Here is a 21768-nt window from a genome sequence, read left to right as displayed (position 1 = left end):
ATCTTACAGCTCTCAGGTCACTCTACATCACTGAGGAAAGTCAGGACAAGAACCCCCACAAGAACCCAGAGGCAGGAACTGAAGCAGAAACCATGGAAGGACACTGCTTACTGGCATGTTTTCCACAGATGTCTCAGCCAGCTTTCTTACACAGCCCAGGTCTGCCTGCCAAGGGATGGCACTGCTCACAGTGCAGCAAACCTCATCTATCAACCAGCAGTAAAGACATGGCCACAGACCAATGACAGCAGCTTCAGTGGAGGTCCCCCTTTCCCAGGTGTGCCAAGTTGACAACTGAAGTTAACTGTGACAGCAAGTGACTTTCCCAGAGTCACACGGTTGTGATTAGCTGCAGTGAGACTAGAGTGAAGTCTCCTGAAACTAGTCCAGTTCTCTTAATCCACACATTTCTTGGGATTTTTGTCATGTGAGGAAACACAATGCTTTCCTAAATGCGTGGAACTATTTGTTGATGAGTTACAGTCATGAGAGTCCTCCTCATTGCTGTCCCAGTCAACGTGTGTCTACCCATAGCACCCAAAGTGGAAGGATAGGACTCCACTGTGGGACTCATCAGGGTCACCTTCCTGGAAGAAGTGACTCTTGAAGAAGCATAGGGGTTGGGATGGGGACCAGCACACTGAGGCACAGAGTAGGAGCCAGGTGGGTGGATCTACAGGCTACTACTGTGCCGCAGTCAAGAAAGCCCTGCTGAGGAGCTGGATTTGTACATTTCTCCCTGGGAAACTTCATCCCAGGTAGGGGGACCTTGATACAGACTACCCTGAGACATTCAGGGTCAATTGTGCTGATAAGAATGACATCCAGGGCCAGAAGGTGGCCAGCCAGCATGGGGAACAGAACCCCTGAGCTATCAGGGGGTGTCTCCCTGCCTCTCTCTCCCTTCCAAGTCTAGCTTCCCTTTATCCTTGGAGGAGGACTCTAGACATGACCCAGTCATGTCTGTCTCTGGTGTCTCACTCTTAGGAACCACTGGCCATGGAACAAGCTTGTGAACTGGCCCCAGCTGCCCTTTGCTGAGGGATGAGTAAGAGAGAAGGAATTTTTGCCTGTGGCAGGAAAGGTCAGGCTGGGAAGCAAGACAAACTCTCCCTTCGGTCAGGATAGGCAAAATAATTACTTCCTTGGTAGATAATTCTTCTCTCTCCCTCCTTCCCTCCCCCCTGCCTCCCTCCCTCCTTCCCTCCCTCTTTCTCCGTATATATGCAGGTACCTGTGTGTTGTGACACATGTGTAAAGCACAGATGTCAACCTTGGCTGCCTGTCTCCATCTTTCACCTTGTTTGTGGCGGGGAGAGTATCTTGTTCTCCACTGCATCTGGGTGGCTGGCCTGGCAGATCCCAGGAATTCTTCTGTCCCTATTGGGGTTACATAGGCATGCTGTACCCCATTTTAGGTGGGTACTGGGGATCTGAACTCAGATCCCCAAGCTCACGCAGGAAGCACTTTATCCACTAAGCCACCTCCCCAGCCCTCATTGGCACATAATTCGTGTTCATTGGAGAGATCAATAATCTTGTCTGCAGACTCCATGTCACAGGACAAGGCGCTTTCAGAGGTTATCGAGGGGAGGAGAATGAGTTCACGTAATCATTCTTTAGAATTTGTTGCCGGGCAGTGGTGGCGCACGCCTTTAATCCCAGCACTCGGGAGGCAGAGCCAGGTGGAGCTCTGTGAGTTCGAGGCCAGCCTGGACTACCAAGTGAGTCCCAGGAAAGGCGCAAAGCTACACAGAGAAACCCTGTCTCGAAAAACCAAAAAAAAAAAAAAAAAAAAAAAGAATTTGTTAATTACTGTCGGTCCTGGATAAGTGACTCGGCTTCTCCGTGTGTTATGATACTACTCATGGCATGTAATCCTTATCCCATGGACTTATGAAGATCGATTAACATGAATCACGTAACTGCTGCAGCGTCAGACAATGGTAATTGCACAGTAAGTATTTGTTTCTTCTATTGTGTGTAGGACTGGGACTGTAAATGTGTGTAAATGCATGTTTAGGGGCATTTGGATGTGTGTGGGGGTATACACACATGTATGAGTGGGTGTGCATTCAGGTACGTGTGCGTGTATGTGAGAGGAAGAAGACAACCTTGCAGGTCATTCTTTAGGCACTGTCTATGATTTTTTTTTTTTTAAGACTGACCTGGAGCTCATCAAGTAGGCAGGTGGCCAGAAAGGTCCAAGGATCTGCCTGTCTCTACCTCTCCAGCTCTGGGAATAGAAGCACCCATCACTGTGTCAGGATTTTTATGGAGGTCCTGGGAATTGAACTCATGACCTCCTGCTTTGGAGGCAAAGACGTTACTGACTGAGCAATCTAACTAGCCCCAGTAACTGTTCTTGACTTTCCTATACTAGCAAACCCAGAACCAAGATAGAGCTTCATGTAATATGCACCTACTATGTGCCAGGTACTGAGTAGGTCTGTGGCACACCTGACCACACACAGCAACCTGGCAGCTAGGTTTCTTTCCCATGACTCTGTCTATGGTGCATCTGCTTAAACATTAAGTCACGGGGAGGGGGTGCAAGCTGCAGGACAGGGGTCTATATGGTCAGACCATTGCATAATACTTGAAAACTGAGTGTTCCAGGAGGGAGGAAATAGCCATTGGTTTCAGCCCTGAGTCCGGGGAGTCCTGGAGAACCCCATTTAACTCTCTGAATTGGCTCAGGTGATGGATTCAAGAAACTGATACAACTTTCTGGGCAGCACAGCACCAAGGAAACAGCAGAGACACACCAGGCAGCTGACCTGGGTCTTCACTGTGCATTTGATGCCAATCAATTCATGGTTCTTATTTAGTTGGCACAACAGGCCTGTTGTGTGGCTCCTGTTGTCATCTGTGCTCCAGAGACAAGGTGACACAGAAGAGATAAGGAGCGTGGAAGAGATAAAGCAGTGAGTTACAAGGTTAGTCAGCTGGCAAGTATTAGAAGAGAAATCTGGGTGCAAAGAAAGACTTGTTTTGAGTCTTCCATGGGGGAGGTGGTATGGGCTCTTCTATACAGATTTCCACATCCATCAGCCATTCCAAAACCTGCCCGGTGCAGGGCTGAGGTTTGGCTCCCACTCTCCCCACCCCCACCCCACCTCTATACCAAGCCATTTACGAAGGATGGATAGACTCTGTTAATTTCATCCCAGCAAAATTTAATGGAAGAACAAGGTTTTGGGTTTTTTTTTTTTCCCACTCTGAATAGGTCATTTCTCTTGCTCCTGCTTCCTGCACTGTTAGGTTAGACTTCTGTCTGTGATTAAAGAAGGGAGCCTTGTGGCTGTTCTATCTCAAGTCTTGCGCAGAAGACGGGCTAGGCTGGCTGGAGACACCTCTGGCTTCCATTATCAGCATCATTTCATATTTGCAAAGTGCCCCCAGAGTGGCTGCCCTAGACTAGGAGAGCTCTGGAGAGGATAAGGTCAAGTGAGCTGGAGTGGGCCTCCTGTCACAAGGATGCACACATGCAAATCTCCACCTGCAAGGCAAATTAGCTCCCAGCCTTGCCCGCACAGGTGCATTCAGACGAATACAACCTCCAAGCCAGGGTTCCTACACTTGAGTGTGTGTCGCCTTCCTGAAGGAGGCTTGAGACACAGATTGCTAGAGCTACCCCCAAAGGAGCCTGATGCTTGGCCAAGAGATCTCAGTTTGAGAGCCAGTGTACTCATATACCTCCCAACAGCCCTTAGGTATTCGAGTAGGAACCTATTCAATTAGGTAGTCTGTACTCACACACCGGTACCCACCCAGATGTGCAGATTCAGACAGAAGGGACTCTGACTGCCTCTTCCATATCCTCAAGCTGCATGCTTCCTGAGATCCTCTGAATTCCACCCTCTCCAGCATTCTTTACATTCTTCACCCTGTGGCTTCTTAGCTCTGGAGGGGAAAAGTGGAAACCAGAACTGAGGCTAAAAGCAGGAACCCCTTTGCTTGGACAGAGTTCCGGGCAAGATGCTCGCTCTGTGGCGGCCAGGAGACAAGCAGAGCCCCTGTGAATGTGGGACAAGAGATATTGCTTATTTGCCTTAAGCATGGCTCCTGCTGTCTGTCTCGTGAATGTCTCCTCAGCTCCAGCTCTTGGCTCTTGTCTTACCTTCCAATGAAACCTTCTCTGCTCTCTCCTGCTGCCCCAAACACCATTGCCAAACAAGGAGGATCTTTGCATAATTTTTCTTCATATATTTCTAAAATTTCTGTTTAGTTCTTTTTTTTCATACAATATATTGTGATTAGGTTTTTCCTCCCCCACCTCCTCCCGTGTCCTCCCCCCTCCCTATTCATGTATCGACGGCAGGGTTTAGTTTAACTTCGTTTAGTTGTTGTGTTTCTAGATATGCGTTTGCTTGACTCTGTGAGAGCTGAGATCGCATTGGGTTTCTCACAGCTTCAGACCTAGTTTATTAAAATTTATTCAAATCAGGAGCTCTCCTGCCGCATTACCCAAATGCTTCGTCACCGTGTCAGACCCAGGTTTCATGAAGGAAAGGTGTGTTTTGGATCATGGGGTTGGAGCTGTTGGCTCCTAGTTGGCTGACTCTGGATTTTAGGTCCGTGGCAAGGAAGAAACTTCATGGAGAAGGGTCTTGGTGGAGGAAAGCTGCTTATTCCTTGGCAGCCAGGAAGCAACGAGGCAGACAGGAAGGAGCCCAAGACCATCCAGGAAGCTCAGTAACACACCTTCAATGACCCCGCCTCTGCCAACCAGTCCCCAACTTCTAAATTTGCCACAGCTTCTCAATAACACTGTCAAATTACGGATCCCTCAGTGAACTAGTCCACGGGTGTGTCTGAGCCCTTATGATCTGGTTACCCGTCTGTGATTGGATGCTCTAGCTAGAGACCAAGACTCTGATCAGGAGCTCTTAAGGGGGATGTTTCATGTATAAGTCATCCTACTTATTACCCTAACACCACTCTTGAACTCTCTCTGAGTTCAAGGCCAGTCTGGCCTGAGTTCCAAGACAGCCAGGGCTACACAGAGATATCCTGTTGCAAAAACAAACAAAACAATTGAGGCATCAAACCATCCATATAATATGATCTTGCAGATATAAAAATGTACCTCTATCTATGAATATGTAGAAGGAGTTCCCAAAATGTTTCACCCAAATACTCACAATATTACCTTTTATGTAGTGAGGCCTGGAAGGAATTTAATTTTTCCTTGTAATAATACCGACTTCATAATGTTAAGAGATTAAATGAAATGAAATGAAGTATGGGACAATATGATGAGTTTATTACACAATAAACAGTAACTTTTATGTTTTCTTTCTAGTTTTCAGGATTGTTTGAGACCTCTCTCTTTCAAGTGCTTCTGCAATGAGATCTTAAGTACATTACAGATGTAGTCTAACTTTAAAACAACACAAACTGGGGAGGATGGCTCAGTGGTGGGAGCTTGCCTAGTGTAAGGGCCTGGACGTGGTTCCTAGAAAATACACACACACACACACACACACACACACACACACACACACACACACACACACACATAGAGACAGAGACAGACAGAGAGAGTCAGAGACAGAGACAGGAGAGACACAGACAGAAGAGACACAGACAGAGAGAGACACAGACAGAGAGAGAAAGCCAGTGAGGTGACACCATGGTAAATTATCTAGAGGTGTGTGTTCTCTACCCAGCTTCCAGCATTTCCTACAGCCTGTGATAACTCACTCAATACTGCCGGATAAGGGTCATCAATTAGTCCAGCTGGAGGATACATCAGACAAAATAACTGATAAAAGCATCTTAAGGAAGGGGCTGTTTAGGCTCATAGTGAGAGAATATGTCGTAATGGCTCCTAGTGGGTCGGTATATTGGGGAAGGTGCGGTGCAGAAGCATGAGGCCGCTGGTCACCTTGCATCCACAGCAGGAAGCAGAGAGGACCCCTGCTCAGCTCCTCCTCCATTGTACTCTGTACAGGAAGGCTTCATGGGCTGGTACCATGTACATTCAGGGAGAGCCGTCTTGAACCTTCACTTTCTCTTGAAACACTCTTAAAGACACGGCTAGGTGGCTTTAAATCCCAACATATTGATATCAAAATTAACCATTCAGAAGGATTATCAGTGAGGGACTGTCTTAGTGTTTTGTTGTTGTGATTAAATTCCTTGAAAAAGGCAACCTAAAGGAACAGAAAGTTTATTTTGGCCCGTGGTTCAAGGCCTGGCTCATCATGGCATGGAAGTCAAGGTAGGAGCTGGAAGCAGTTAGGCACATTGCACTCACAACCAGGAAACAGAGAAGGATGGATGGAAGTTGCTGCCTGGCTCCCCTTTCCCACTTACATAGTCTAGGATACTAGCCAAGGGAATGGTGCCACCCTTAGTGGGGAGGTTCTCTTTCATCTCAGTGAACATAATCAAGGTAATCCCTGCCCCCAGGCCTACATAGAGAGCTATCTCTCTGGTGATTTTAGATTCTGTCAAGATGATAATTAACACTAGGCAGGTAACAGAGAACAGTATTTTTCTAATCTCTTATTCCAACCACTAAGATGTTACCCAACCCTTCCGCGGGTTTTGAGAACATCAATCCTGTTTTCCCTAGGTCTGGGGGAAATGATTCAAGTGTTTCTGACTAGTATTAGCATGCTCACCTGGGTCTGCACCAAGACCAGAAAGTTAAGAACACTCAAATTCCTAGTCAGCTCTTCATTCCTACCCCCGACTGCGCCCTCAGTGAAGCTACAGTTACATCAGTGCTCCTGTTCTTCAACAAAGTCTTTGACCTCTTAGATTATCCACTTCTCCACAACACTGGGAAGCCACGGAAAGAGGAGAACTTAGATTATCTGCTTCTCCACAACACTGGGAAGCCACGGAAAGAGGAGAATGCAGTTCCAGTAGAATTTCCAGGAAGGGTCTGAAATCAGTCTCAGTTGGTTTCATTGTGGTGGGGTTCAGTGTAGAAGTGGTGGGGTTCAGTGTAGTGGTGGTGGGGTTCAGTGTAGTGGTGGTGGGGTTCAGTGTGACAGTGGTGGGGCTCAGTGTAGTAGTGGTGGGGTTCAGTGTAGCAGTGGTGGGGCTCAGTGTAGCAGTGGTGGGGTTCAGTGTAGCAGTGGTGGGGTTCAGTGTAGCAGTGGTGGGGTTCAGTGTAGCAGTGGTGGGGTTCAGTGCAGTGGTGGTGGGGATCAGTGTAGTGGTGGTGGGGATCAGTGTAGCAGTGGTGGGGATCAGTGTAGCGGTGGTGGGGTTCAGTGTAGTAGTGGTGGGGTTCAGTGCAGTGGTGGTGGGGATCAGTGTAGCAGTGGTGGGGTTCAGTGTAGCGGTGGTGGGGTTCAGTGTAGTGGTGGTGGGGATCAGTGTAGCAGTGGTGGGGTTCAGTGTAGCGGTGGTGGGGTTCAGTGTAGCAGTGGTGGGGTTCAGTGCAGTGGTGGTGGGGATCAGTGTAGTAGTGGTGGGGTTCAGTGTGGAGGTGGTGGGGTTCAGTGTAGTGGTCCTCAAACTAGAGCCTGAGACCTACTGGGGTGCCACAGACATTTTCCAGGGACCAAAACCATTTTCCTGTTCACATCCCAGTATCACTTGACCTCTTCATTTGGTCAACATTTGCACTAATGGCACAAAAGTGATGACAGATAAAAGTCTTGGCTCCTTCCCATGAATCAAGGCAGGGCATCAAATCAGACCTGTAATTACTGTGTCCTGTGCATTCACGTGCTTGTCAGTTTTACTGAAGAACATCCTCGGTGAAGCAATAAACTTATTACTGTCATTAAGTCTCAACACTTACCAAATAGTTTTTTAATATTTGCTGTGACAAAAAGGGACGTCTGCACAAAGCATTTCTGAAGCGTGTCCAAGTATCATGTTTATTTTAAGGAAAAGCACTGTTTTGGTTTTTTTTTTTTTTTTTTTTTTTTTTTTTTTTTTTTTTTGGCCATATGCTGAACTAGCCACTTTTCTCCATGAAACATTATTTTTCCTTGAATGAAAATTGACAGACAAACTGTGATTATTTAGACCTGATAGTTGGGAGTCATTTTCCTAGAATGAACAAAATAGGCTTGTCATTCTGAGGAAAGAAACTGATACAGCAAATCACAGAGGGTTTTTCGGGTGGAAATTAGAATTTTCAGGGAAGCATGTATGCCTCTTTCACCACAAACTCGACTGTTGTCTAATCTCTAAAGCTTTTTTCAGATGCTAATACATGTAATTTTGATATTGCATAATAAAATGGATCAACACTAAAGGACATTTGAAATTCAGGTAACTGATGTGTTCCAAATGGCCATTCAAAGGATGCCACAAAATTAGATGTGGGTGAAACTCAGTCAGAGCATAACACAGAGCAAGAGACTTCAATTTAAAATAACTAGAGAAGGGTCCTTGGTATGGTTCCAGCTGCCAAGCTGCCGAGCGTGTGTACAGTAGTAAATAAAAGTACTCACATTTATCTGAAAAAGTTTTCAAATACCCTTCTACTTAACAATTCTTTATGAAGTTGAATTTTCTTCATGTATGTCAACCAAATAATATACCACAACACATTGAATACAGAAGCAAGTATTAGAATCCAGTTTTCTTTTGTTAAGGTACATAGAGGCTTGGAGAGGTGGCTGAGCAATTGAGGGAGCTTGCAATTCCCTTTCTTCCAGAGGACCCCAGCACCCATATCAGGTGGCTCATGACCACTTGTAAATCCAGCTCCAGGGGACCTGACATCTTCTGGCTTCTACAGTCACCTGAACATATGATACTTACTCACACAGACATACATTAATAAAACTAATAAAATAAATCTTCAAAAAGATATATATTAAAGAGTTTTACAAAAATGTTCAATAATTCTCTTATTTTTTAATCGTTATTTTACTAAAGATGTTTTGTTAGCACATAGATACTTAGCCGTGAATCTAACCAACTAAATGTAGGATGCGCATACTGAAAACTACAGAATCTGTGGGCTGGAGAGATGGCTCAGTGGTTAAGAACACTGGCTACTCTTCCAGAAGCCCTGAGTTCAATTCCCAGCAACCACATGATGGTTCACAACCACTTGTAATGAGATCTGGTGCCCTCTTCTGGTGTGCAGACATACATGCCGGCAGAACACTGTATACATAATAAATAAATAAATCATTAAAAAAAGAATCTGTAATCATTTTTTGAAAGAAATAAAAAATATATAAATAAATATAGCAACATACCATGTTCACTGATTATAAAATTCAATTATCAGTGACAGATTAATTCTTTCCGAAACAATGTAAAGATTTAACACAATCTTAACCAAAATTCTAGCAGAATTCTCCATAAATAGAAATGAATTGATTCTAAAATTTATATTGTGATTGTAAATAAACAAACATAAGCAAAAAATGGTATAATATTATGAACATGAAGGATTCACTTCGCTCAGCTTTGAATCATACAGTAATTAACATAGGGCGGGGCTGACTAAAGCATAGACATGTGGGACTGAGGCAGCATAGCTCAGTGATGGAATGCTTGCTTAGAATGCCTGAGGTAACTGGCATGCTAGGATTTCATTCCCAGCACTGAATAACAACAACAACAACAACAACAACAACAGATATATAGCTCAATGGAACAGAATGGAGTGTGTGTGTGTGTGTGTGTTTGTGTGTGTGTGTGTATGTGTGTGTGTGTGTGTGTACTAATATTTTCAATTAGTTATTGATGAAGTACAAAGACAATTGGATGAAGAAGTGTAGACTTTTCAACACAGAATGCTGGGACCCCTGGACGTCCATTTGCAAACAAGCAAAACAAACTTTAATCTATATCTAAACAGTATCAAAGTAGATCACTTTCCTGATTGTAAGACTTAAAACACTAAAATTTTTTAAAAACATCAAATGACATCCTCATGAGCTTGGATGTGGCAGTCTTGGCTGTAACACAATCCAAAAAGACAAAGTTAATAAATTGAAATCACAAAGTTAAAATAATTTGTTCAGATAAGGACACAGTTAAGAGACTGAGGCAAGTCACACAGAGAAAGTATCTGCAGAGCATATTTCCAAAAAAGACTCCTGCCGTGTGTGTGTGTGTGTGTGTGTGTGTGTGTGTGTGTGTGTGTGTGTGTGTGTGTGTATCCCTCTGAAGATCTGTATTGGTTACTTTTCTAATTTCTTTGACAAAATGCCTGACAAAAACAAGTTAAGAACACAAAAGTCTATATTGACTCACAGCCTTAGGATTCACAGCCTGAGAGTACACAGTATAAGAATGCACAGCCTGAGGATGCACAGTCTGAGAATGCACAGTATGAGAGTACACAGTATGAGAGTACACAGTATGAGAGTACACAGTATGAGAGTACACAGTATGAGAATGCACAGCCTGAGGATGCACAGCCTGAGAGTGCACAGCCTGAGGATGCACAGCCTGAGAGTACACAGTCTGAGAGTGCACAGTATGAGAATGCACAGCCTGAGGATGCACAGTCTGAGGATGCTCAGCCTAAGGATGCTCAGCCTGAGGATGCACAGCCTGAGGATGCACAGCCTGAGAGTACACAGTCTGAGAATGCAGTCCACAAAAGTGAAGAAGTCACCATGGCAGCAGTGTGAGGCAGCTGCTCACATGTCTGCAGCCAGAAAGCTGAGAAAGATGAGAATTGATGCTCAGCTTGCTTTCTCATGTATACAGCTGGAGTTCCAGGCACATTCAGGGTGGGTGGATCTCCTATCCTCTTTTAAACCTTCATGGAAACACCCTCACAAACACTCCAGAGGTGTTTCCATGGTGATTCTAAAGCTGGCTAAGTAAACAATGAAGATTAACCATCACAAAATTCAATAAGGAGCAACCAAAGAAACGGTTAAAAGAAAATTAAGCAGTACTTCACCAAAGATGATATACAGAGAGCAAATAGACACACAAAAAGGGTTGTCAATATCATTAGTCTTCAGGAAAACACAAATCAAAACATCAGGGATAGCATTAATCACCTATTAGAATAATTTAAAAATTGCTGACATCACATAGCCCTGGAGAGGATACAGCACAACTTAGACTTTTACATCGCAGGTAGCAATGAACTATAGTACAGACACTACAGAAACAGGAAGTCTCTTTGTTAAAGATGCAACTACAAGATGACCCAGGAAGAGCTGGAGAGATGGCTCAGCAGTTAAGAACACACTCTGTTCTTGCAGAGAATTGAAGTTTGGTTCCCAGCACCCAAGTCAGGTAGTTCCTAATCACCTATAATTCCAGTTCCAGGGGATTCCACACCCTCTTCTGGACTCCTCTGGCACATACGCTCATGTGCTCATATGCACACACAGACACAAACCCATACATACAAAACAAAAACAAGATGATTCAAGAATGCCACCTACAGTTATTTGTTTCAGAGCAATGAAAACTTCTATTTGCATAAAAATCTGCATAATTTTGAAATCTATGCTCATCTTGATTTTTGTTATGCATCTTTGTGTAAAGCTCTTAAGAGAAGCACGCTGGTGTGGCTCCTGGAGAAGTGGCTGCTGGGAGTTGGACAGAAGAGAGCAGCCTGAGTCTGACCAGAGTATGGAATTTCAGAGACTATAGATAGGTGTTGGCAAGTTTGGAGGCTTCCTCCACGTGGGCATTCTTCTGTGTGATGCCTGTGAAAACACCCAACCTGGAAAGCAGTCTACCTTGTACTCTCTGAGGGAAGAACATGAAGATGGGTAGTGTTCAGTCAGGCTGTAGCAACTCAGTCAAATTAATCTGATTTAAGATTTTTTGCATTTGTGACATTTCTTGCACCTTAGTGATATGAAGCAAATTCCTGATGGCGCTATAGAAATCATCTGGAAACCCAGGAAGAAGATGATATGAACCCTGGAGCACTGAGCATGAGTATAGCTCACTGCTATGGTTTCATATGAAATGTCCCTCACAGGCTCATATATCTCTGAACATTTGGATCCAAGCCGTTGGCTGGTAGTGATGTTATTTGGGCTGGGGATGGGGGTAGGGAGTGGAATTGTAGAACCTTTAGGAGGTTGTGGTGGTTTGAATAAGAATGATCTCCATAGGTTCATATATTTGAATGCTTAGCAAGTGGCACTATTTGAAAGGATTAGGAGGTGTGGCCTCGTTGGAGGAAGTATGTCACTGGGAGTGGGCTTTGAAGTTTCAAAAACCCAAACCAGGCCATCTTCCTGTTGCCTGAGGATCCAGATGTAGTATTCTCAACTACTTCTCCAGTACCATGTCTGCCTGCATGCTGCCATGCTTTCCGCCATGATGATAATGGACTAAACCTTTGAAACTGTAAGGCAGCCCCAGTGAAATGCTTTCTTTAATGAGAGTTGCTGTGGTCATGATGTCTCTTCGCAGCAGTAGAATAAAATAGAATAGGTGGAGCCTAGCCAGAGGAAACGAATCTGGTGTTGGGTGGATGTTACCAGAGGCAGGGTTTGGAGAGTAGATAACACAGGGTTCTGACAGAGTGCTCTTTGTTTCCAGTCTACTGCTAAGATGTAACAAGCCACTCTGCGACCTTGGTCCACTGTGTCTTCCCCATAAGGAGGGAATGAAATCCCTAAAATCATGAAACAGAATACACTCTTCCTCTCTTCTGCTGCCTCTGTGGAGTATTTTGCCACCATGAGAAGAGAAATAGCCAACACAATCATGTACCACAGAAGAGAAGAGAGCCTGGCTTGGTCTCCCGGCAACACTCTCACGGAGCTTATGGATCACTGAGAAAAGTCAGCCAGAGGTCCAGAGAAGGAAGGCAGAGAGTTGGTGATATTTTATAGCTGAGTTGATTTTGCCAAGGGGGGAGGTGCTCAACAGTTAAAAGCCACAGAGATCCCAGTAAGATGGGAACTTGTAAGTTTCTACTGGCTGTGACAACCCAGGCATTCATGCTGTCATGGGGCATGGGCAGGTGGCTGTGGAGAGAGGATGAGGGTTAAGGACATGTGACCCTCATGGCTCTGAACTTGCCAACTCCATTTGCTGAAGAGTCAGAGGCCACTGGACAAGATACTGAATTCTAGAGGAGAATTCTTCCATGGACAGGCAACTAGCCCATCGTTGACAGGGGGAACAGATGAACTCAACGTGGGGTTTGCGGCTTAGAGAAATGGCCAGCTGGCTATTCACCTGCCCTAGGTAATAGTGTCCCCTCCTGGAAGATGAGTCCAGGGCTCAAAAACTAGGGGAAAGTTTACACAGAGCAATGATAAATTTACTAGAACTTAAAGATTTGTTCACATGTTCAAGCCAGAATGGAGACACACACCTTTAATCTCAATACCAACCATAGAAGACCTGGAGGTCTGTATAGACAGGCAGTGACGAGGAGGTCATGTGGTTGGGTATACAACCAATGAGAAGGCAGAACAGAAAGTCAATAAAAAGACAGATACACAGGAAGTAGGGATATTTCTGAGGGGAAGGACAATAGCAGCAGTGAAGGGTAAGAAAGGCTGTTTTAAGTCTCAGCTCTCAGCTACTGCTCTGACCTCTTGGGCTTTTAACTCTGTTTGGCTCTGTGTTTCTTATTTAATAAGACGGTTACAGACTGTTTGTTTGGCGAAGTGATACAGAGACGAAGGAACTGGTTAATCTCTTTGTGACACTTGTTTACGTCTACCACCCCATTTAATTTTACAGCACGCAGGAGAGATACACACACACACTATACATATGAGGAAATAGAGGGATTGGCTTGCCCAAGATCACATAGCTAAGTGAGTGGCAGAGCTGGAATTTGTATCTCCAGGTACTCCGGGTCCAATCCCTCTCTACAACAGTGTAAATAGGAGGAGCTCCTCAAGGCACAGGTGTGGCCTCCACCTCTGAGACTCAGGCTTGGGTAGAGAAGTCATCCGGTGATGTCCACATCTCAGGTCCTCCTCGAAGGAGCTGAACTGGAAAGAATCAAAGATCGGGTCAGGCCTTCACCTTACTGGGAGGTCTTCTTTAACAAAGCTTTCTTTCTGGGTGTTCCAGGACCAATCATCTAGTATACGGCCCTCCCCGTTCTCTGGGCAGATGTGCTGTAAGATCGCGATGTTGTTTACTTCCTGGGCCGAGCTGCAGCTTTTCCAAATGACAGGAAGTAAGGACCATTGCAGAGGAGGTAGGGAATGAATGGCATGTGCCTTTTAAAGTCGTTGACCCAGATCAAGGAGACGTGGAGGCGTTCTGAAAGACAGCTTTGTCATGGCTTGAGAGGGCTTCCTGGAAACCATCCATCTGCAGGTGAGGGAGGGGCCTCCTCCAAGGTTCTGGAAATTGCCAAGTCGTCATGTGACACTCCGAGGGTGGTGCCCAGCTATCTCTGGGGAGTTGTTCCAAGCCTCCTACCCTGGAAAGATACACAGAGCCAGATGGCAGACCCTACTAAAGTCACAAGTAAGAGGGGCTTCCCGTGGCTTTGGGAATCTGCCGTGTGCAGAGCGCAGGCAAACAGGATTCGGTCCGGACTCAGGATTCAAAGTCCAGCTCTGGCCCTTGAGTGCAGTGTGGTTGGGGGGGGGGGGGCGGTTCACTTCGCTCAGCCAAGCCTTTGTGTTCTTGTTTACAGAATAGGGGGTAGCTGCCACATGTGCCCTGTGGAACTGCAGGCTTACAGGAATAATGGATGTCAGGTGCTCAGCATGGCATCTGACACAGGCAGATGCTGAATTATTGTCCCTGTCCTCCTCATTGTCATTGCTAGGAGCATGTGCAGCTCCTCATGTCCTCCCAATTGCATCAGAACAAAGGCGAGCAATTATGAGAAACAAGGGCCCCTGGGAATCTAATCAAACCCCAGAGGCAGCCAGATCCCCAGCCAGGCTGGAAGTGGCTGCTCTCCACAGAGCCGTCACCTGCCCTGCTCCCAACGACAGCTCAAGGGGTTTCTCATTTGCATGCCAGAGAAATTCCATGGAATCTCAACCACTAACGGAGGTGGCCAAACCAAAGGAATCTGGGAAGCTGGGACAGTATTCCTGTATCTGCCCCTTACATGCCACTGCATGCCTCCCCAGAGATTCTGAACTGATTTGGGAAATCCCAATACCCCCTTTCTGTAAGATTTTTAGCCTTTAGAGACGTCTAAAGAAATGTATTTTCCATTTCCTTTGTAGTCTGATTTTTTTTTTCCTATACTATTTCCATGCCCTTCCCTGCCTGCCAATCAGCTTATAATTTGAAAAGTCTGGCATCCCCTGGAAAGAGCTGGTTATGTGAAGAAAGATGAACAGAAGCGGTCAAAGTCCTGTTACTCCACCCCAGCTTTGGCTTCTAGAGTCACTTCTTCTGGTGGACAGAGATGCCTGGCTGTCCTCTCTTATGGGTGTGAGGCAAAGGCTATAATTCCTGGCCCCACAGCCTTTGAGTGGCACCATGTGATATGCTCACATGTATCACATTTGAGCTGGGCATTTAAGAAATGGGTGTGTCATCTACACATTCTCCTTTTGGTCAAAAGCAGACAATATGGCCATGACAGTTGTCACACGATGGAGAGACACAGGCCCTGGAAGCCCCACAGGAAAGAAAGCCTCCTCCAGCTGATGGAACACTCTCAGGGGACTGTTAACGGATGAGACCTAGACGCTGATTGAGTTAAACCATGGAAATCGTAGCCACCATTAGAGCGATGATACTGTGACCGGGAATAGTAGCCACATCCCCCACATCCCCCACATCCCCCACATCTCTCACATTCCCCACATCCCCCACATCCCCCACATCCCCCACATCCCCCATGTCCCCACATCTCTCACACCCCCCACATCCCCCACGTCCCCCACATCTCCCACACCCCCCACATCCCCCACATCCCCCACATCCCCCACACTCCCCACACTCCCCACACCCCCCACATTCCCCACATCCCCCACATCCCCCACACCCCCCACATCACCCCCCACCGTCCTGTGCAGACAAAGCAAGAAAGGAGCCAGAGGAGGGATTGCTGGGCACTGATACAAACTAAATACAAGTATCATAGGCCAGGCACATGTAGACGGAGAAAATGCTGGCTGTGGCCACAGACCCGCACATGTGTGGTAGTGTTGCTGGACAATCAGAGGAGTCCTAACTGTGAAGGTTAATGTAGTACATGCTAAAAAAGTGAGGGTGCAGCATGGAGGGGTTTATCTTGCAGAAGAGGCCAAGGTCACCCACCCAGCCTTCTGGTAAAGAAGTAGGTAATCACTGGGACTTATGAGCATGCTTCTTGCTGAGTTAATAAAGGCAGAGGAAGAGGGGGAAAGACTAACCTAGAATGCCCTCTCCATGCCATGCCTACTTTAGGAATGTTTACCTACTCTTTAAAACTTCGAATCTCTTCTCCTCAGCCAGGCCTTTCCTGACCTCTGTAGATGGGGCTGGTGGCTCATATGTCCATGTTCCAAGCATGGTATCCACCCTAACTGGTCACTTCCATCACACAAGGTGCTGTGCTACTCTGTGGATAGCCTGGGTTTAGCATGAGTGCCTGGCATCACTGAGCTCTGGTATCACTGGGGAAGGAATCAACCAACAGATGTAGAACTGGCTGAACAGAGGCCAAAGGGGAGACACTCAACACGAAGCATGGCTGAGAGGCCTGGGCCCCGGGGCAGAGTGCAGGCCACCTTGACTTTCTGCTGATGTCATCAATGAAACATCCAACAACTTCTTCATATCACACACTTTTATTATTGAAGCTCATTGCTGGGAACTTCTGCAGACGTGAAGGCTGTCCCGCTTCCCAGCCCTGAAGATATTCTCTAATGTTCCAGCCCTGTCTAATGCCACTCAATCCCTCTGGCTACCTCCAGCTTATCTGAGCTGTCCTGAGCTCGTCTGATCTCCTTGAACTTGCCCCTGAGACTCAGTATCACAAGAGGTCTGATCGGGCCAAGGAAGGTAAAGGGAGTGGAATTGAGGAGAAATGGGTGACCAAGAGAAAAGGCCTGGTGGAAGACCAGGACTAGGGACAACTTGGGCCTTCCAGAAGGGCTGTTGAAACAGTTCTGGGGACAGTTCTTGTTTTCTCTTCATGGACTCTTGAGTCAGTACAAAACTGAAAGATGGAGGAAGCCAGGAACAAACTCCATAGTCCCAGCTCTGCCCTTGGGTGTAAATGATGCTGATGATGCTTGCCTAGACTTTCCCAGTGGTCCTGGGAGGATAAGCCAGGTAGTACACACGTCTTCAGTTCTTCTGTCTGGCTGTAGTTCTTGGAGGCTAGAGCATCATGAATTGCATTTATCTGTCAGTCCAAATGAGGATTTTCTTCCCTGAGTATCTCAAAGGGCCCTAGTCTCCACACCATCTTGGAGATGTCTGTCCTGAGGATTTCACTGAGGTACTTCACCTCATTTCATGAAGCCAGTAATATGTCACAAGATGCTACAGAGGTACAACTCCCATGAGTGCCCTGGAGTTCACGCAAAACCTCCAAGGTCCCTAGGATTTTGGGGGACTCCTTAAAACTACATCGGTTCCTATATCTTAAATATAAAAATAAAATAAAATCATCCCAACAGCTTGTGACCAAAAGTACAGCAAGCCTGAGTCACAGTCATCACCCAGAGATGGATGGCCACAGCAGAGCCCAGCTCTGGAATCTGCAGCAGTGGCTTAGAGGACCTGCCACTCCAACGCCAATGGGAATGCCTTTCCACCGCGGACAGATGGTCCAGGCACTGAGAAGCCAACTCTGACAAAATTTGCTGCTGTCTAAGCACAGCAAAGGTGTCACTGGCTGCTGGGTGTCTGTCCAATCTGGGCTGGTCTACGAGTCAGGAGAGCAACAACTGCTGCTGCCATCTTCCAGGCCCTTCCTGGGCTCGTATTTAGCTCCCCTTCCACTTATAGACTCTCAGGAACACACCTGGTGCCCAAACTCCTCCTAACTCCAGATTTCCAGCCAGGGATTCTGGGAGGAGTCAAGTTTTCCTGTTTTCTGAAGAACTTGAAAGAATAGTAACACACACATACACACACACACACACACACACACACACACACACACACACACACACACCACATTTGCACTCCCACAAAGACAGCAGACAGCAGAGGCGGTAGGAACAAGGGTGCCTGGTGGCCACTGGTCCTAATGCTGCGAATGGCTAGTCCCTCTAGCCAGGATCTTCATAGCAGTCAGCAATGTGAGGTTAAGATTTCCGGAAGCGTACCTCGCTCTGAGGAAGAGACCAGGAAAACAGATTAAGGGTGGGCATGAAACTTAGAAGCCCAAGGGCTAGAAAGCCCAGGGCCCACCATTCCCTAGAGCTGAATGCCAGCTGGCACATTCTCTAGGAGAAAGGGGAAGCACTCTGAGGCTCATGGCAGGCGGTTCTGGTGAAGTTTCCCTCTGCATTCTGCATTATCTTCCCTTGCCCAAAGAATGGGGGAGGGTTGGCCATAGCACCAGCTTTACATTTATAGACAGGAGACTGGCAAGGAGGCAGGGTCTGGCTGAGCAGAGCCAGCAGAGCCAGGGTAGATCCATGTTCCCTGATGGTCAACTTCCTGCCATGGAAGGTAGCCCCCTAGCGCCCTCTAGTGGCCAATTTGGATACCTTTGGCTGTGGATGGGGGAGAACAGTCTTGGTGCTGGGGCCATGCCTAGGTTCACCCTATTATAAACCTCTGGGCTCTGTTCCAATGGAGGGAAATGGAAGGGAAGGAGGGAAAACAGATACCTAGGGCTGGTCCCATGCCTGACATCTAACCCTGTCTTGGACATCCCCAAATGCACAGGCTCAGGTGAATACCCTCCACCCTCCTCCAAGCTCAACCCCTGGGTTATGCTCTCACCTCCATCTTGCTATAAATCCAGGGGAGGACTTCTGTCACTTTGGTGTACACACCAGGTTTGTTCCTCTGGCCACAGCCTGTGCCCCAGCTTGTGACACCTGCCAGGTACCAGCGGTTGTTCTGCTCACAGACAAGAGGTCCTCCGCTGTCTCCCTGGAAGAAAGAGCCAGAGAGTGAGTCAGCCTGGTCCAAATCAGGAAAAGATAGGTCTCTGAATCCCATGTCCATCTTAGCATTCCAGCCATCTCCCATCTCCAAGATCATGAGACCTGAGCCCCACCCACAAGGACCTCACCTGGCAGGAGTCCCTCCCTCCTCGAAGATCCCCGGCACACATCATCCTTGGGGTAAGGTAACTGTCATAGACCGAGTAGTCATTGCACTTCTTGAAGTCAATGAGGTTGACCTGAACCTCTCGGAGAAAGGCAGATGTCTTCTCTTGAGTGAGGTGAACATGGGGAGAGAGAATAGGAAGCCAATGAGACTGTGAAAAGCTTCACAGCCGTCAGCTGCACCCTCAGGACCCAGAGTCTGAGTCGCCTGGGAGTAGAGGGCACCATGTCTGTGTCCAAACCCACTCCAAGGGCTCCTTCCATGGTGGAACACACAATCTCACACCAGACACAACTCACTAGCCATAAAACAGAGATTTGTTCCCACGCAAACTCACAAGCCTGTGGGCTACCTGACTGCAACGGTTTGTATGGACTGTCAAGTCGGCAGGGCCTGGAATCACCTATGAAAGGAGCCTCAGGAAACATCTGGGAGGGATTTTCTTGATTAACTAACTAAGGTAGGAAGACCCATCCTAAATATGGGCAGCATCATTTCATGGGCTAGGTCCTAGACTGGATAAAAAAGAGAAAGGGGACTGATAGCAGTCCTTATCTCCCTCTGACTACAGAGACAGGATGACCAGCTGCCTAAGCTCAGGCTGCCATGACACCCCTCCCAGGAGGGACTGCAGAACTGCGAGCTAATAAACGCTTCCTTCCTTGAGCTGTTCTGTTAGGTATTTTGTGGCAGAGTAACTAACACCCTGGGTTGGCACACACTCATCTACATTCCAAGCATCATCCCATGCGCCATTTGTTTTCAGAAGCCTAAAGACTTTGGGGCAGGTCTTGATCTCCCACTTACATGTCTAGACACATAGGACTGAAGAAATGATCTGCCCACCTCTGTGTAGCTAATCACTGAACAGGCAAGGTCAGAAGGCTGGATCCAGACCAGTCAGGCTTTCATCACAGCAAGCAGGGAATAGCGACCTGTCTGGTGCAGTTGACCTGAATGTAATGACCAGGCTTGCCAGGCCACCTGTCCTTCTGAAGGACACGGATGGCCATCTATGGCTAACGCCAGACAAGACGCTCAGACTGAGTGAGGCCAAGTGAAACTACTCCATCATCCTTCCTTCCTTGTCCCAGCCAGGCCTAGTGTTGCAGGCCTATAACCTCAACTACCCTGGGGGCTAAGGTAGAAGGATTAGTTCAAGGCAAGCCTAGGCTGCAAAATGAGTGCGACTTCAGTTGGGGTGACCCACTGAGCACAAAGGCCTGGCAATGCCACTCAGCAGGAGCGCACTTTTTTTTTTTTTTTTTTTTTTAGCATAAGCAAGAGGCTCTGGGTTCAAGACCCAGTACTGCAAGTAGGAAGTCCTTCTGCAAACCACAGATATGAAACATCCTCTCTCCCAGTCAGCCCAGGGCCCGCTGCTCCTGCACCATCATAGCCTGAGACTCTACCTTCCTTCTGGAAGAGATTACTACGTTTTCCAGCCACTGGTTCTCAACAGCATCCAACTTAGAGAAAAGTACCACTTCCTTGAACTCTTCCCAAGCTACACACATCCTACAATAAGCCCTTTTTAATAGCATCTTTTAAAAATATTCACTGGGTGCTGAGAATAAAGCCCAGGTCTCTAGAAGAGCAGTAAGTGCTCTTAACACTTACTACTGAGCCATCTCTCTGGTTCTTCTGACAGCCTCTTACTGAAATGTGTGTTTCCCCTCACTGTCCTGAGCAGCAAACCCACCTTGTTCAGCTGTAGGGACTTCCTGGCAGTCTTGCCTAGAAGGTGTTCTCACATGGACAGTGCCAATATAATCACAGCTGTCCATGTTCATCTATGAACTGTGAGTCTGCACACCCAAACTCTCACCTCGATAGGCCTTCATCTGCATACACATGGCCCACCACACACACACACACACACACACACACACACACACACACACACACACTGTACAAACACACACATGCATTCTTGCATCTCTTCTTCTCACCGTCTGTCTCCTTGGTTTTGCCAAAGCCAGTGATCCAGCAGGTCTCATTGAGGCCGAAGGTCTGACCGTGCATAGGGAGGCAGGCAGGGTGGATGTGAGCTGAGACAAGACAGTTAGGAGTTAGCAAAAGAGCAAGGTTGGGGATTTGGGTAGAGGGAGGGGTGAGGCAGAGCAAACACATTACAGGAATCTGATCCTTTCTCTCGCATTGGCTCTGAAGCCTTTAAGGCTTTGGACTGATCAGACATGGAAGCCAGTCACTCCATCTGAAATTTTCAGCCTTCAGTGTGCTGCCAGCATCCCGGACGCCATTCTGGTTGCAGCGTCATTGTGTACACAAGTGTATAGCTGTGGAAGCTTGCTGGAGCCAAGCTGGCATGGGGAGGAGGAAAGTCTCCCTCCATCCCGAGCAACTCTCCTGGCTAAGACTCTTCCAGGCCTTTCCCTCAAAGCATGGACAATGAAAGATAAGCTTCTGATGTTAGGCCCCTGTTGCATACCACCTGATCCAGGAGGGCACCTGTTGGCTGGCCACTACTTGGGGCTCTCTTTCTAAACGGCCATCTGACATGGGTGAGTCAACTGTCCAAGCAAGAAGAGCACATAACTGAGACCATGACCTCCTGCTAACTAGCTCCCATGCCAGGCACTATCTACCAAGTGTCGTTGCACGTCACTTCACGAGCTCCCTCAGCGTGGGCTCCCCTTGGATGGTCTG

At 47.1% G+C, this 21768-nt stretch overlaps 1 protein-coding gene across 2 annotated transcripts in view; it reads right to left on the bottom strand.

Moving 5' to 3' along the window:
• Nucleotides 1-16630: 16630 nt before the first annotated feature.
• Tmprss13 (transmembrane serine protease 13) overlaps nucleotides 16631-21768 on the bottom strand; it is a 29408-nt gene continuing 24270 nt past the window's right edge. For both annotated transcript variants that reach the window (XM_076576165.1, XM_076576166.1), the window contains exons 10-13: nucleotides 21051-21149; nucleotides 19061-19203; nucleotides 18766-18918; nucleotides 16631-18146 (exon numbers count right to left, since the gene is read on the bottom strand). In XM_076576165.1, coding sequence (XP_076432280.1) covers nucleotides 18120-18146; nucleotides 18766-18918; nucleotides 19061-19203; nucleotides 21051-21149 — 422 coding nt within the window. In that variant the 3' untranslated portion in view covers nucleotides 16631-18119. The remainder of the gene's footprint in view (nucleotides 18147-18765; nucleotides 18919-19060; nucleotides 19204-21050; nucleotides 21150-21768) is intronic.

This window comes from Peromyscus maniculatus, chromosome 7 (assembly GCF_049852395.1).
Source record: "Peromyscus maniculatus bairdii isolate BWxNUB_F1_BW_parent chromosome 7, HU_Pman_BW_mat_3.1, whole genome shotgun sequence".
Taxonomy (NCBI): domain Eukaryota; kingdom Metazoa; phylum Chordata; class Mammalia; order Rodentia; family Cricetidae; genus Peromyscus; species Peromyscus maniculatus.
This window is presented reverse-complemented; position numbering and strand designations above follow the sequence as displayed.